This window comes from Salvelinus alpinus, chromosome 24 (assembly GCF_045679555.1).
Source record: "Salvelinus alpinus chromosome 24, SLU_Salpinus.1, whole genome shotgun sequence".
In the NCBI taxonomy this organism is placed as follows: domain Eukaryota; kingdom Metazoa; phylum Chordata; class Actinopteri; order Salmoniformes; family Salmonidae; genus Salvelinus; species Salvelinus alpinus.
Window position 1 is genome coordinate 42,301,951 of NC_092109.1, and position 13,230 is coordinate 42,315,180.

General features: G+C 45.7%; 1 protein-coding gene across 1 annotated transcript in view; it reads right to left on the reverse strand.

The window, feature by feature from the left end:
* Positions 1-366: 366 nt before the first annotated feature.
* The window catches only part of dchs1b (dachsous cadherin-related 1b), a 251,334-nt gene continuing 238,470 nt past the window's right edge, over positions 367-13,230 (reverse strand). The window contains exons 30-33 of the mRNA XM_071364983.1: positions 12,765-12,906; positions 12,226-12,397; positions 6,467-6,876; positions 367-6,207 (exon numbers count right to left, since the gene is read on the reverse strand). Coding sequence (XP_071221084.1) covers positions 4,139-6,207; positions 6,467-6,876; positions 12,226-12,397; positions 12,765-12,906 — 2,793 coding nt within the window. The 3' untranslated portion in view covers positions 367-4,138. The remainder of the gene's footprint in view (positions 6,208-6,466; positions 6,877-12,225; positions 12,398-12,764; positions 12,907-13,230) is intronic.

Sequence of the window (13,230 nt, forward strand, 5' to 3'; positions counted from 1 at the left end):
CAGCAGTCTTCAATTTTGAATCCCATATGGCACCCTATTCCCTATGTAGTGCACTACTTTAGACCAGAGCCCTATGGCACCCTATTCCCTATATAGTGCACTACTTTAGACCAGAGCCCTATGGCACCCTATTCCCTATATAGTGCACTACTTTAGACCAGAGCCCTATGGGCTATACAGGGATTGGGGTGCCATTTGGGACTCACAGCAAGAGAACTACAACACGAAGGCGTTCCAACTCAGATATGTTTGTGAGACAACACAATGTGACTGTGTTGATGGTCTGCTGCTATGAAGCAGACCATCAATATGCTCATCCCATATTTAGTGGTCTGACCAGGTTAGTGAGAGGCCAGGCTCATCCCATGTTTTTAAATGTAACCTTTATTTTAACTAGGCAAGTCAGTTATGAACAAATTCTTATTTACAATGCCGGCCCACCGGGGAACAGTGGGTTAACTGTCTTATTAAGGGGTAGAACAACAGATTTTTTACCTTGTCAGCTCGGAGATTCGATCCAGCAACCTTTCGGTTAGTGGCCCAACGCTCTAACCACTAGGCTACCTGCCGCCCGTTTAGTGGGCTGACAGAGCCAGGTTAGCGAGGGGCAAGCAGACAGTTGTTGGTATGGTAACATGATATCATCAGGCATGCAGCACAGCGGAGTTAACCAAACTACCCCGTATGGTGCTTTTCAAGACAACTGGTAACTCCGGGGGAAAAACCTATGTAGAATCATGACGTCAGTGATTTTCAGGTCGGAAAGTCAAAGCTCTAGACAGATGCCCGAGTCTCTGACTTGGAATTCTAAGTTGGATAACCGTTAAAAAAAAAAATCCCAGATCGGAGCTCGTTTTTTTTTTTTTTTTAGTTCCCAGTTGTTTTGAACGCACTGAATTCGGAAGTCTGAGATTTCCGAGGATCCGAGTTCCCAGTTGACTTGAAAGCGGCATGTGAGGAACAGGAGAGCATTACATTGCTGCTGATCCCCCCTTACTGACTCAACACAGACTGAACTAAACAACAGGAAGAGTAATCTGGAGAAGACAGTCTGTGTGTCCCAATTGGCACCATATTACCTATATAGTGCCCTCTGAACAGAACTCTCTGGTCAGAACCCTCTGGTCAGAACTCTCTGAACAGAACCCTCTGGTCAGAACCCTCTGAACAGAACCCTCTGGTCAGAACTCTCTGAACAGAACTCTCTGAACAGAACCCTCTGAACAGAACTCTCTGAACAGAACCCTCTGGTCAGAACTCTCTGAACAGAACTCTCTGAACAGAACCCTCTGGTCAGAACTCTCTGAACAGAACCCTCTGGTCAGAACTCTCTGAACAGAACTCTCTGAACAGAACCCTCTGAACAGAACTCTCTGAACAGAACCCTCTGGTCAGAACTCTCTGAACAGAACTCTCTGGTCAGAACTCTCTGAACAGAACTCTCTGGTCAGAACCCTCTGAACAGAACTCTCTGGTCAGAACCCTCTGAACAGAACCCTCTGAACAGAACTCTGAACAGAACCCTCTGGTCAGAACCCTCTGAACAGAACTCTGGTCAGAACCCTCTGAACAGAACTCTCTGGTCAGAACCCTCTGAACAGAACTCTCTGAACAGAACTCTGAACAGAACCCTCTGGTCAGAACCCTCTGAACAGAACTCTCTGGTCAGAACCCTCTGGTCAGAACCCTCTGGTCAGAACCCTCTGAACAGAACTCTCTGGTCAGAACTCTCTGGTCAGAACCCTCTGGTCAGAACTCTCTGGTCAGAACCCCCTGGTCAGAACTCTCTGAACAGAACCCTCTGGCCAGAACCCTCTGGTCAAAAGTAGTGCATTATACAGGGAATAGGGTGCCATTTGGGACACATTTAGTGTTGCGGTAAAGCTGTGTGCCTCTGGCCTGCTAGGGTAACAGATGTCCAGGACGGAGCCCCAACAATGGGAGCGTGGAGAGGACACAGAGGGTGTGGTGATGAGAGAAACACATGGACCCTGGATAACCTCCTCTATACCTACCCTACCTCCTGGTAAAACACATCTAACAACAGATCTAGAACTGTAGCACTGAAACCATAGAAATAGAATGCATAGATAGAACACACAGTATGTTGATTTTGGAAGCAATCATTTGGGAGCGTGACAGGTCTAATTGAAGTTAAATGATTGAGCTGCTACCTTTAAAAGTAGTTGTGTAAACCTCTTCTAACCATTCTACAATCTATGTTCTATGCATTGTATTTCTATGGTATGAAGTTGAACCACTTCACAGTTACAAGTCATCATACGGAGCGATGACATCACATCATTGACCTTTGTGTTGAGCCGGAAGCACTTCATACAAAAGACACAAGAGGTGAACAGGAAAAGGAATTCTCCATGAATTCCAGAGAGAATGTGTGCTGCTGTGTAAGCCAGTTTACTTACACTGAGTCTCGTGTATATGTCACAGGCGGGATCTGAACCCTGGTCTCCGACATGGAGAACCAACGTCTTAAACATTAAGCCAAGAGGACGTTCCCTCTTGGACCGGTGTGACACAGATTTTCCTCACAAGAGCGTGAGTCCGGTTCACCTCCGCTACATATCAGTTATAACAGTTTACTAACAAGGAGAACAGGTCTGGTTTTGGTCACAGAGTTTGAGGGCGAGTGACCAATGATCTCTGATCGTCTTTACAAAGTTTTGCCGGGATTTTGAGAAGATCTTCATTTTGACCAAAAAAAATTAACGTTTTTTTTCAGATACAATACAGCATGGTGAAAAGTGAACATGGTTGCCTGCTGTCAACATGGCCAGCAGTTCACATCCTTCATATAAATAATTATCAAAACACAAAATGTTCCCCACTCACTCACGTCACAAATGTCACGAGTCCACACAAAGACACAAGACGGTGGCTCTAAAATCTATGACAGGAAAACACATAGATAATGTGGCTGGCGTACATACACATCCATACAAATATACATATATCTAAATGGAACGAAACGATAACCTGGTATTTCAAATCAGAAATCAAAGGTCAATATAAAAATATATAAAAAATACAACCAAAGAGAAAATAATGCGTCTTCCATAGCAACAAAGGAAAACATGAGCCTCAGTCCGCGTTTCCAACGTACAAAACACTGGCTAGTTTATAATGTCTTTTTCAACACACGTGTACTTGGTCCATTGGATCCACAGAAGGGGAAACATCAGCCATTTTGAAAGCAGCCATTTTGTTTGTTATGTAAGCAGTCATTTTGTTTGTGAGAACACCACAACGGAACACTGGTCACATTCTAGATCTCAACTTTAATTGAGATCTAGAATGTGAAGAAACGGAAGTCACAGAGAGGAATAGTGGAATCCTTTATTTCTCTGACCAGCCAGCGAGGAGTGACCTGAAAACTACTGAAAATCTACTGTGTCTACGGACTTCATGACAGAGGGCCTTCTGTCTGCAGGGAGGGTCAGTCTGCAGCCGATACGTCAGTTTTTCTCTACTGAGGGCCTTCTGACTGCAGGGAGGGTCAGTCTGCAGCCGATACGTCAGTTTATCTCTACTAAGGACCTCTGTCTGAAGGGAGGGTCAGTCTGCAGCTGCAGGGTTGGATCCAAGTCATGGTTGTTCGAAGCCGAGAGGTTGGGTAATCTCCTAACCCTGTAGCAATTCTCAGAGGCCTGCGTCATGATGTACAAGTAGGGGAGGAGAGAGCTGGTCTGTTGTCAATGCTAACCTCCCCTACCCCACAACATGGTCCACCACTCCATAGAGGGATATCTGAGGTGAGAAATGACATCCTGTAGAAAATGATAATCCACATGTCCCCTTCAGAAAAGAGGGTGAATGTGACCTATCTCATAATATTAGTGTTCGTCTTCTCGAGCGTCATCTTGGCAATCACTCGGTCTCACTAATACAAAATGTTCCCACGTTATATTCCTCTTCCGTTTTGAAGAAATACGGCCTAAAACTCATCTGAAGAAACTACATCAGAGAAACATCTCTGAAGCCCGAAAACACTTAGTTCAACTTCCTCACGTGTCATAGGAGCTGATATAACATCCAGATCTCAGCACCCTTTACTTTGTCATGTGATAAAAACATAAATTATAGAAACGTCTCTAAAAAAAAAACGAAAACAACGTCATCCTCAGATCCTCATCTCGTGATCGGGGCTGTGGTCCAGCATGGGATCCCTGGTACTGATCATGGAGGTCGAGGGGCCCTGGGTTACTCCGAAGGGGGAGACGGCGGGGGAGCGGGCGGCGAGAGGGGAGAGAGAGGGGGAGAAGCTGGGGGACATGGCTGCTGAGGAGATGGAGCCCTCGTGGCTGATGGGGGACCGTCGTAGGGTGGCCAGGTGGGGGAAGGTGCGTCCGATGACAGGGACCTTTGGGGGGACGGACTTGGCCCCAGGGTGGGCGACGGCGGTGATGAGGGGCGGTGGGTCGATGCGAGGCTTGGGGTCCGTCTTGGCTTTGGGCTGTAAGGGCTGGCGTGGGTTGGTCTGGTTCTGTGGGGCTGTCTCGTCTTTGAGCCTGGCGATCTCTGTGAAGACGTTGGCTAGTGGTTGGAACTGAGGGCACCAGTTGAGCAGGTAGTCCCAGTTATAACTGCCCCTTAGCTCTTCGTCACTGGCCACTATGGCTGTCAGAGACCCGTCCACCGAGGGCTTCCCATCCTCTGGGAAGGCGTACTCTTTAGGATGGGAGATATTGAGTCCCCTCCCCATCCCCAGATACCCTCCTCCCAGCTCGTCTCTGTAGACAGGTAGCTGTCCAGACAGCATGGTTCCACTGAGACTCCCTCCCAGCTTCTTGCCTTTGAACCAGGTGCTTCCTTCCAGGGCGGCCGGCTCACAGGAGATGTCCGACAGCTGGTCAGCGTCCTGCTGGATGCCAGAGTCCGGCCCGCGGGCTGAGATGTGCTCCTGCATGGACGAGGAGATGGACGCTACGCGGGGGTACTCGTTGATCATCCTGATCTCATCGTCTTCCGCCGCCTCGGCTGAGCCACGCCCGCTGGAGTGTGAGGGGTCAAGGGAACCCCCCCGGGGGTAGGGCCCGGCCCCTGCTCCACCTTGGTCGCCGGCGTACCCAGGTAACGTCTGATGATAGATTCTCTCAGATCCTCCAGATTTGGAATCGTCCAGTTTCTGCAGAGTGGTTCCCGAGGCCACGGCACTGTTGTCCCGTCCTTTGTTCTTCCTGCGTCTCTTTGACTTGACCAGGAAGATGACCACAGCCATGACCACCAGTAGCACAATGACCCCCAGGGACACGGCGATGATGATAATCAGCAGGACGTTGAGGTCTGCCCCCAGGCCGAAGGACGTGTTGGTCACATCGATGGTCAGCTGGGCCGTGGTGACCCGGGACGTGTCCAGAGGGCTGTGGGCGTGAACGTCCAGAGTCATGGTCCTGGTCTCCCTTTTGGACCGCCCCCCTAACCCGCTGCTGCTGCTGCGACTAGAAGACCCGTCCATCTTGAGGAAAACCACCCCGGTTGTTTTGTTGACGTCAAAGTACAGGGAGGAGCTTGGGAGCGAGAAGAGGACGATACCGTCTACACCTCCGTCCTCGTCGTTTGCCTGGACCTGTCCGATGCTCTGGCCCCTCTTCGCCCCCTCTGGAACCTCAAAGGAAAACTCTGGGGAGACGAATAGTGGGTCGTACTCATCCTCACCAGTCACGTACACCTGGACCGTCACCGTGGCCGAGTGGTTACCAGCGTCCATCGCCAGAGCAACAAAATTAAATGAGTTTACCGTCTCAAAGTCAAAAGTCATCTTAGCCCTAACCTCTCCTGAACTCTGGTCCACGGTGAAGGCCTCTCGCCCTGTAATTCCTGACCCTTGACCTCGCTCCACCATGTAGTACCTCAGCTGGCCGTACATCCCAGTGTCGTGGTCTATGGCGTGGAGTATGGTCACGGCTGAGTTGACCGGCTGGTTCTCTCTGATGCTAGCCGTCAGAGTCTCGATGGGGAAGAACGGTCTGTTATCATTCACATCTTTGACCTCTACGCTGATCGGGGTCAGGGCGACGTGACCGTGGCCATCCGTGGCCTGGACGATGACCACGTGGGAGGACTGGTGCTCGCGGTCGAGCTGTCGCTGTAACCGCAGCGCCCCGGTCCACTGGTCGATCATGAACAGGTCCATCTCATCGCCTGAGCTGATGCTGTACTTGACCTCTGCGTTGGGGGCCGAGTCTGGGTCTGGGGGAAAGGGAGAGATGGAGGGAGAGATGGGGGGGGGGGGAGAAGGACAGAAAGAAAAGCATTTAATACAGTGTCATAATAAAACAAACAGATGCTTGCGGAGACATTTCAGAAAAACAAAATGGTCTCCATTATCACCAGCCATCTCCTCTCCACCGTTTACATTTCTAACCCCATAGTGTAATTATTTATCATCACCTGAGGCGAGAGATGTGTGTGTGTGTGTGTGTGTGCGTGTGTGTGCCTATTCCCTCACCTGTGGCAGTGAGTCGTATTATCTCCGTCCCGGCGCCCGCTCCTTCACTCAGTGACACGGCGTACTCCGCCCTGCCGAATGCCGGCGGGTTATCGTTTACATCGCCAACGGTTATCACCGCGGCAACGCTAGAACTCCGCTGTGGAACCCCTCTGTCCGACACCACCACCGTCAGGTTATAGAGGGGCACAGCCTCGAAGTCCAGCACCTCGGCCAATAGGAGCGTCCCTACGGTCTGGAAGCCCCGCCCCTCCAGGAAGCGCACGCTGCTCTCGATCTGGAAGACGTTCCCAGTGTTGCCATTGGCGATGGCGAAGTCGAAGCCGCAGTTGTCCCGAGAGAAATCAGCGTCCATGGCCTCCAGGGTCAGGATGGTCGCCCCGGGGATGGAGTCCTCCAACACCGTCGCCCTGGAAACACAATGATCAGAATAAATCATTTGGATCAGAATAAGAACTAATTGGTAATGCTTAATATTAACATATTATATGTTACATTAACATGTATAGTATTTATTAGCTTTGTTTATCTATAGGGCCCTAAAGGGCGCAGCATTCTAAGGCACTGTAACTCAGTGCTAGAGGCGTCACTACAGACCCTGGTTTGATCCCGGGCTGTATCACAACTGGCCGTGATCGGGAGTGCCATAGGGTGGCGCACAATTGGCCCAGAGGCGTCCGGGTTAGGGGAGGGTTTGGCCGGGGTAGGCCGCCATTGTAAAATAAGAATTTGTTCTTAAAACCTCTTTGGGCTGCAGGGGCAGTATTGAGTAGCCTGGATAAAAGGTGCCCATTTCAAATGGCCTCGTACTCAATTCTTGCTCGTACAATATGCATATTATTATTACTATTGGATAGAAAACACTCTCTAGTTTCTAAAACCGTTTGAATTATATCTGTGAGTAAAACAGAACTCATTTTGCAGCAAACTTCCTGACAGGAAGTGGAAAATCTGAAATCGATGCTCTGTTCCAGGGAATCCCTATTCATTTGCTTGATATGTATTAGTATACATGCACTTCATACGCCTTCCACTAGATGTCAACAGGCAGTGAGAGAAGAAATGGAGTGTATAGCTTGATCTGAGGTCGAATAAGAGCTCTTGGCATGACGTGACACCAATTTCCTGTTTTCTGGAAGGCGCGAGAAGGAACCTGTCAGGACCCGGTGAGAGAAACAGTCACTAATAGTCGGCAGAACCCAGAAGATGAGGCAGACTCAGCAGTACTAGAGATGGTGGTTTAATAAAAGGACAAGATCTTCAGGCAAAGAATATAAATCCACCACGTCCAAAAATAAAGCCAAGAGGCACAAAATGAATATCCTCCAAAATACAAAGAAACTCCACAAAGTGGTAAAAACAGCAGGGAAAAACAAACCTCAAAAAGACTACTCAAAAATACACAAGAACTAAACCAGAGAACCTCTGGAAAATCCAACAAGAGAAAATATGTTCACAACAAGGCTGGGGCTGGGTGCTAACTTCTTGTCACTATAGGGGGTGCTGTTTCGCATTAGCATAATTTGCTCTACAGATTAAACTGCCTCTCATTCAATTATTGCTCTTACTATATGCATATAATATATACCATTGGATAGAAAACAATCTCTAGTTTCTAAAACCGTTTCAATTTTGTCTCTGAGTGAAACAGAAGTCATTTGACAGCACTTTCCCTGACCAAGAAGAAGAATGCAAGATGTGTATGCTCGCTTCAACGCTCTGCCTATATATGGTCACGCCACCTATGACCCGAAACACACTTCATTCGTCTTCCTCTGGGTGTCAAGAGGACGTCAGAGGAGAATTTTTTTGTTTATCTTGTACTGACGTGAAATAAGACCTATTTCTTTGGCGTGACCGACAACTTCCGGTTCTCTGAATCGCGCGATTTGGAGGTGCGATTGTCTACTGTTTTGCTGCCGTTACGGATGAAAACTATCTCCGTCTCGAAGTTTGTTTGATACATGTGACCATATCATCGTAATGTATGTTTTTTCAATATAGTTTAATCAGATTATTTGAATTTTTTCGGGAGTTTTGCCGTGTTCCGTTCTGTGACTTTTTTTACTTTGGACAGATCCGTGCCAGTCGACCAGTACCTATGCTAAATGAAGAGGGAAAGTTGCCATTGTGAATGTATTGAACGACTCATCAGGACTAAGGACACCTTGATCAACATTCTGATGAAAGATCAGCAATAGTAAGACCCAATTTACGATGTTATTTCATATATCTGTCGTGCATGTGAACTGGTCGTGGGCGCCCAGCTGGTTCTGGCTGGCGTGGCTATGCTAATTTAGCGCTACATTTTGTTTTCGTTATAAAACATTTAATAAATCTGAAATATTGTTTGGATTCACCAGATGTTGGGCTTTCAATATCTGTACGCTGTGTATTTTTCTGAAATGTTTTAAGATGAGTAATTAGGTATATGACGTTGGTCTCTGTAATTGTTCTGGCTGCGTCGGCACTATTTCAGATTGCAGCTGCAATGTAGAACTGTGATTTATACCTGAAAAATGCACATTTTTCAAAAAAAAACTATGCTATACCATAAATATGTTATCAGACTGTCATCTTATGAAGTTGTTTCTTGGTTAGTGGCTATATATATTTTTATTTAGTCGAATTAGTGATAGCTACTGACGCAGGAAAAAACTGTTGGAGTAAAAAAATGGTGTCTTTTGCTAACGTGGTTAGCTAATAGATTTACATATTGTGTCTTCCCTGTAAAACATTTTAAAAATCTGAAATGGTGGCTTTATTCACAAGATCTGTATCTTTCATCTGGTGTCTTGGACTTGTGATTTAATGATATTTAGATGCAACAATTTACTTGTGACGCTATGCTAGCTATGCTACTCAGTGGGGGGGGAGTGGGGGGGTGATCCCGGATCCGGGGTTGAGGTTCTAGAAAGGCTAACATACAAACACTGAGCAAAGAACTGAGGAACACACAGGGATTAAATACTAACAAGGGAACGACACACAGGTGCAAACAATAATTAGAGCAAGGAAAAAACAAAAGGTAGAAAAAAGGTGCAATGGGGACATCTAGTGACCAAAACCTGAACAGTCCTGGCCAAAACCTGACAGAACCGGGGATTGCCTTCTGAAAAGCTGTCGTTATAGACGGCTACTATCTCCGGCTTTGATTTTATTTGATAAATGTGACAATATCATCGTAAAGTATGTTTTTTCAATATAGTTTTATCATATTATTGAAATTTTTTCGGGAGGTTAGGCGTGTTGCGTTCTCTGCGTTTGTTCAGGAAGGAGAGCTTCACGCCACTTGGCTAGTGTGCTTGCTAATTCAAGAGGGAAAAATGCCATTCTAAAACCAAACAACGATTGTTCCCGACAAAGGACCCCTTGTACAACATTCTGATGGAAGATCATCAAAAGTAGGACCCATTTATGATGTTATTTCATATATCTGTCAAACATGTGTACTATTAGTTTACCCCCAGATTTTGGGCGCTCTCTCGCCATAACGTAAGCTGCATGTCGTAATGAAGTTATTTTTAGAATTCTAACACGGCGATTGCATTAAGAACTAAGCTATCTTTAATTTGCTGTCCAACATGTATTTTTTAGTAACGTTTATGAATAGTTATTTGATTAGATTAGGTGCCTCTCCAAGATTTCTCCGGACATTGTTATTGCATTTTGCCTAGTATTCACATTGTATAACCACGATTTGTGCCGCTAAATATGCACATTTTCGAACAAACAATATATGTATTGTGTAATATGATGTTATAGGACTGTCATCTGATGAATTTTGAGAAGGTTAGTGAAAGAATTAATATCTTTTGCTGGTTTATTCGTTATCGTTACTGTTGGCTTGAATCAATGCTGTTGTGTTTTTGGCTATTGTGGTAAGCTAATATAATGCTATATTGTGTTTTCGCTGTAAAACACTTAAAGAATCTGAAATATTGGCTGGATTCACAAGATGTTTGTCTTTAATTTGCTGTACACCATGTATTTTTCATAAATGTTTTATGATGAGTATTTAAGGTATTTCAATTTGGTCTCTGTAATTGTTCTAGCTGCTTCGGTGCTATTTCCGATTGTAGCTGCAATGTAAAACTATGATTTATACCTCAAATATGCACATTTTTCGAACAAAACATAGATTTATTGTATAACTTGTTATAAGACTGTCATCTGATGAAGTTGTTTCTTGGTTAGTTTGGTTGGTTCTTGGTTAGTTAGGTTGGATTTGTGCAAGCTACCTGTGCTGTGAAAAATGTCTGTGCTTTTTTGTATTTGGTGGTGAGCTAACATAAATATATGTGGTGTTTTCGCTGTAAAACATTTAAAAAATCGGACATGTTGGCTGGATTCACAAGATGTGTATCTTTCATTTGCTGTATTGGACTTGTTAATGTGTGAAAGTTAAATATTTCTAAAAAATATATTTTGAATTTCGCGCCCTGCACTTGGACGGGCTGTTGTCATAAGTGTACCGGCACCGCCCTGCAGCCATAAGAAGTTTAACTGACCTGCCTGGTTAAATTAATTTTTTAAATAAATCTGTAGAGTAACTAGCATCATAAATCTACAGAGTAACTAGCTTCATAAATCTATAGAGTAACTAGCTTCACAAATCTGTAGAGTAACTAGCTTCATAAATCTATAGAGTAACTAGCTTCATATATCTATAGAGTAACTAGCTTCATATATCTACAGAGTAACTAGCTTCATATATCTATAGAGTAACTAGCTTCATATATCTACAGAGTAACTAGCTTCATATATCTATAGAGTAACTAGCTTCATAAATCTGTAGAGTAACTAGCTTCATACATCTATAGAGTAACTAGCTTCATATATCTATCATATATCTATTGGCGCAGTGGTCTAGGGCACTGCATCGCAGTGCTAGCTGCGCCACCAGAGTCTCTGGGTTCGCGCCCAGGCTGGGCTGGGTTCGCGCCCAGGCTCTGTCGCAGCCGGCCGCAACCGGGAGATCCGTGGGGCGACGCACAATTGGCATAGCGTCATCCGGGTTAGGGAGGGTTTGGTCGGTAGGGAGGGTTTGGCCGGTAGGGATATCCTTGTCTCAGTATGTAAAAATGTAATAAAAATGTATGCACTCTACTGTAAGTCGCTCTGGATAAGAGCGTCTGCTAAATGACTAAAATGTAAATGTAAATCTATAGAGTAACTAGCTTCACAAATCTGTAGAGTAACTAGCTTCATACATCTATAGAGTAACTAGCTTCATATATCTGTAGAGTAACTAGCTTCATAAATCTGTAGAGTAACTAGCTTCATAAATCTGTAGAGTAACTAGCTTCATATATCTGTAGAGTAACTAGCTTCATATATCTGTAGAGTAACTAGCTTCATAAATCTGTAGAGTAACTATCCTCATTTGAAACATGCCAGGATATGCTAGATACAGAAACTGCTCAAAGCCAATGAATCTGTGCAGGATCTACCCTTTATCATGATAAAAAGATGACAGCCACCTATTGATAGATGACAGGACCTACCTGTACTCTGATTGGTGTAAAACAGGACCTACCTGTACAATCAATTGGTGGAAGACGGGACCTAGCTGTACTCTGATTGGTGGAAGACGGGACCTAGCTGTACTTCAATTGGTGGAAGACGGGAGCGTTGTGTCCTACCTGTACTCTGATTGGTGGAAGACAGGACCTACCTGTACTCTGATTGGTGGAAGATAGGAACACTGTGACCTACCTGTACTCTGATTGGTGGAAGACGGGAGCGCTGTGACCTACCTGTACTCTGATTGGTGGAAGACAGGAGCGTTGTCGTTGACGTCTGATAACTGGACCTGTACTGTGGTGACGGAGGAGAGGGGCGGGGATCCCCCGTCACAGGCCTCGATGACCACGCTGACGGACGGGTTCTCTGGGTCGAACTCTGCCCTCTCCCTGATGAACAGGGTGCCTGTAGGGAGACGAGATAAATAATTTGAAAAGTTTTGAATAAAACACAGGTTTGAAACCCATTCACTTGGACTTCACCTACACGCCAGTCCTATTCAGTCCTTTTAAAATGGGTATTTTAGTCATTTAGCAGACACTCTTATCCGGAGCGACTAATTTTTGTGCCGAGTCAGCTCGGGGATTCAAACCAGCAAACGTTCAGTTACTGGCCCAACGCTCTTAACTGCTGAGCTACCTGCCGTCAGAATACAATAATAGCCTACAGTACAGAAGATAGTTTTTCCATGGTAACAGCACAGCAGTAGTAACAACAGTAATGTGTCTTTGTTCTGTGTGTGAACTGTAGGAAAGAGAATTGAATCCTGTACCGTTGCTGGGGTCGACGTAGAAGCCACCTCGCGTTGACGACGTCACTCTGTAGGTGACCTTTCCATTCTCACCCGAATCACGGTCAGTCGCCGTCACCGTGACAACGGGACTGCCTGGCGGGGAATGTTCTGGCAGTGTAACCTGGGAAACACAGACACAGCTTTAACAACCTCCATAATAGTCAACACAACAACACAACAATCAACATAAATCTAACCGAATGAATAGAAGCTACACCTCTGGTGAAACCGAGTTCCCGATAACTCAACTACAGGATGAAAATAGACTGGACTGTCAGCAAAGAGAGGGACAGTTAAAGGTAGAGGAGACAAACGAGTCTCAAAAGGCACCCTATTCCCTACAAAGTGCACTAGTTTTGACCAGAGCCCTGTACACTATATAGGGGATAGGGTGCCATAGGGATGTGGTCTAAAGTAGTGCACTATATATAGGGAATAGGGTGGC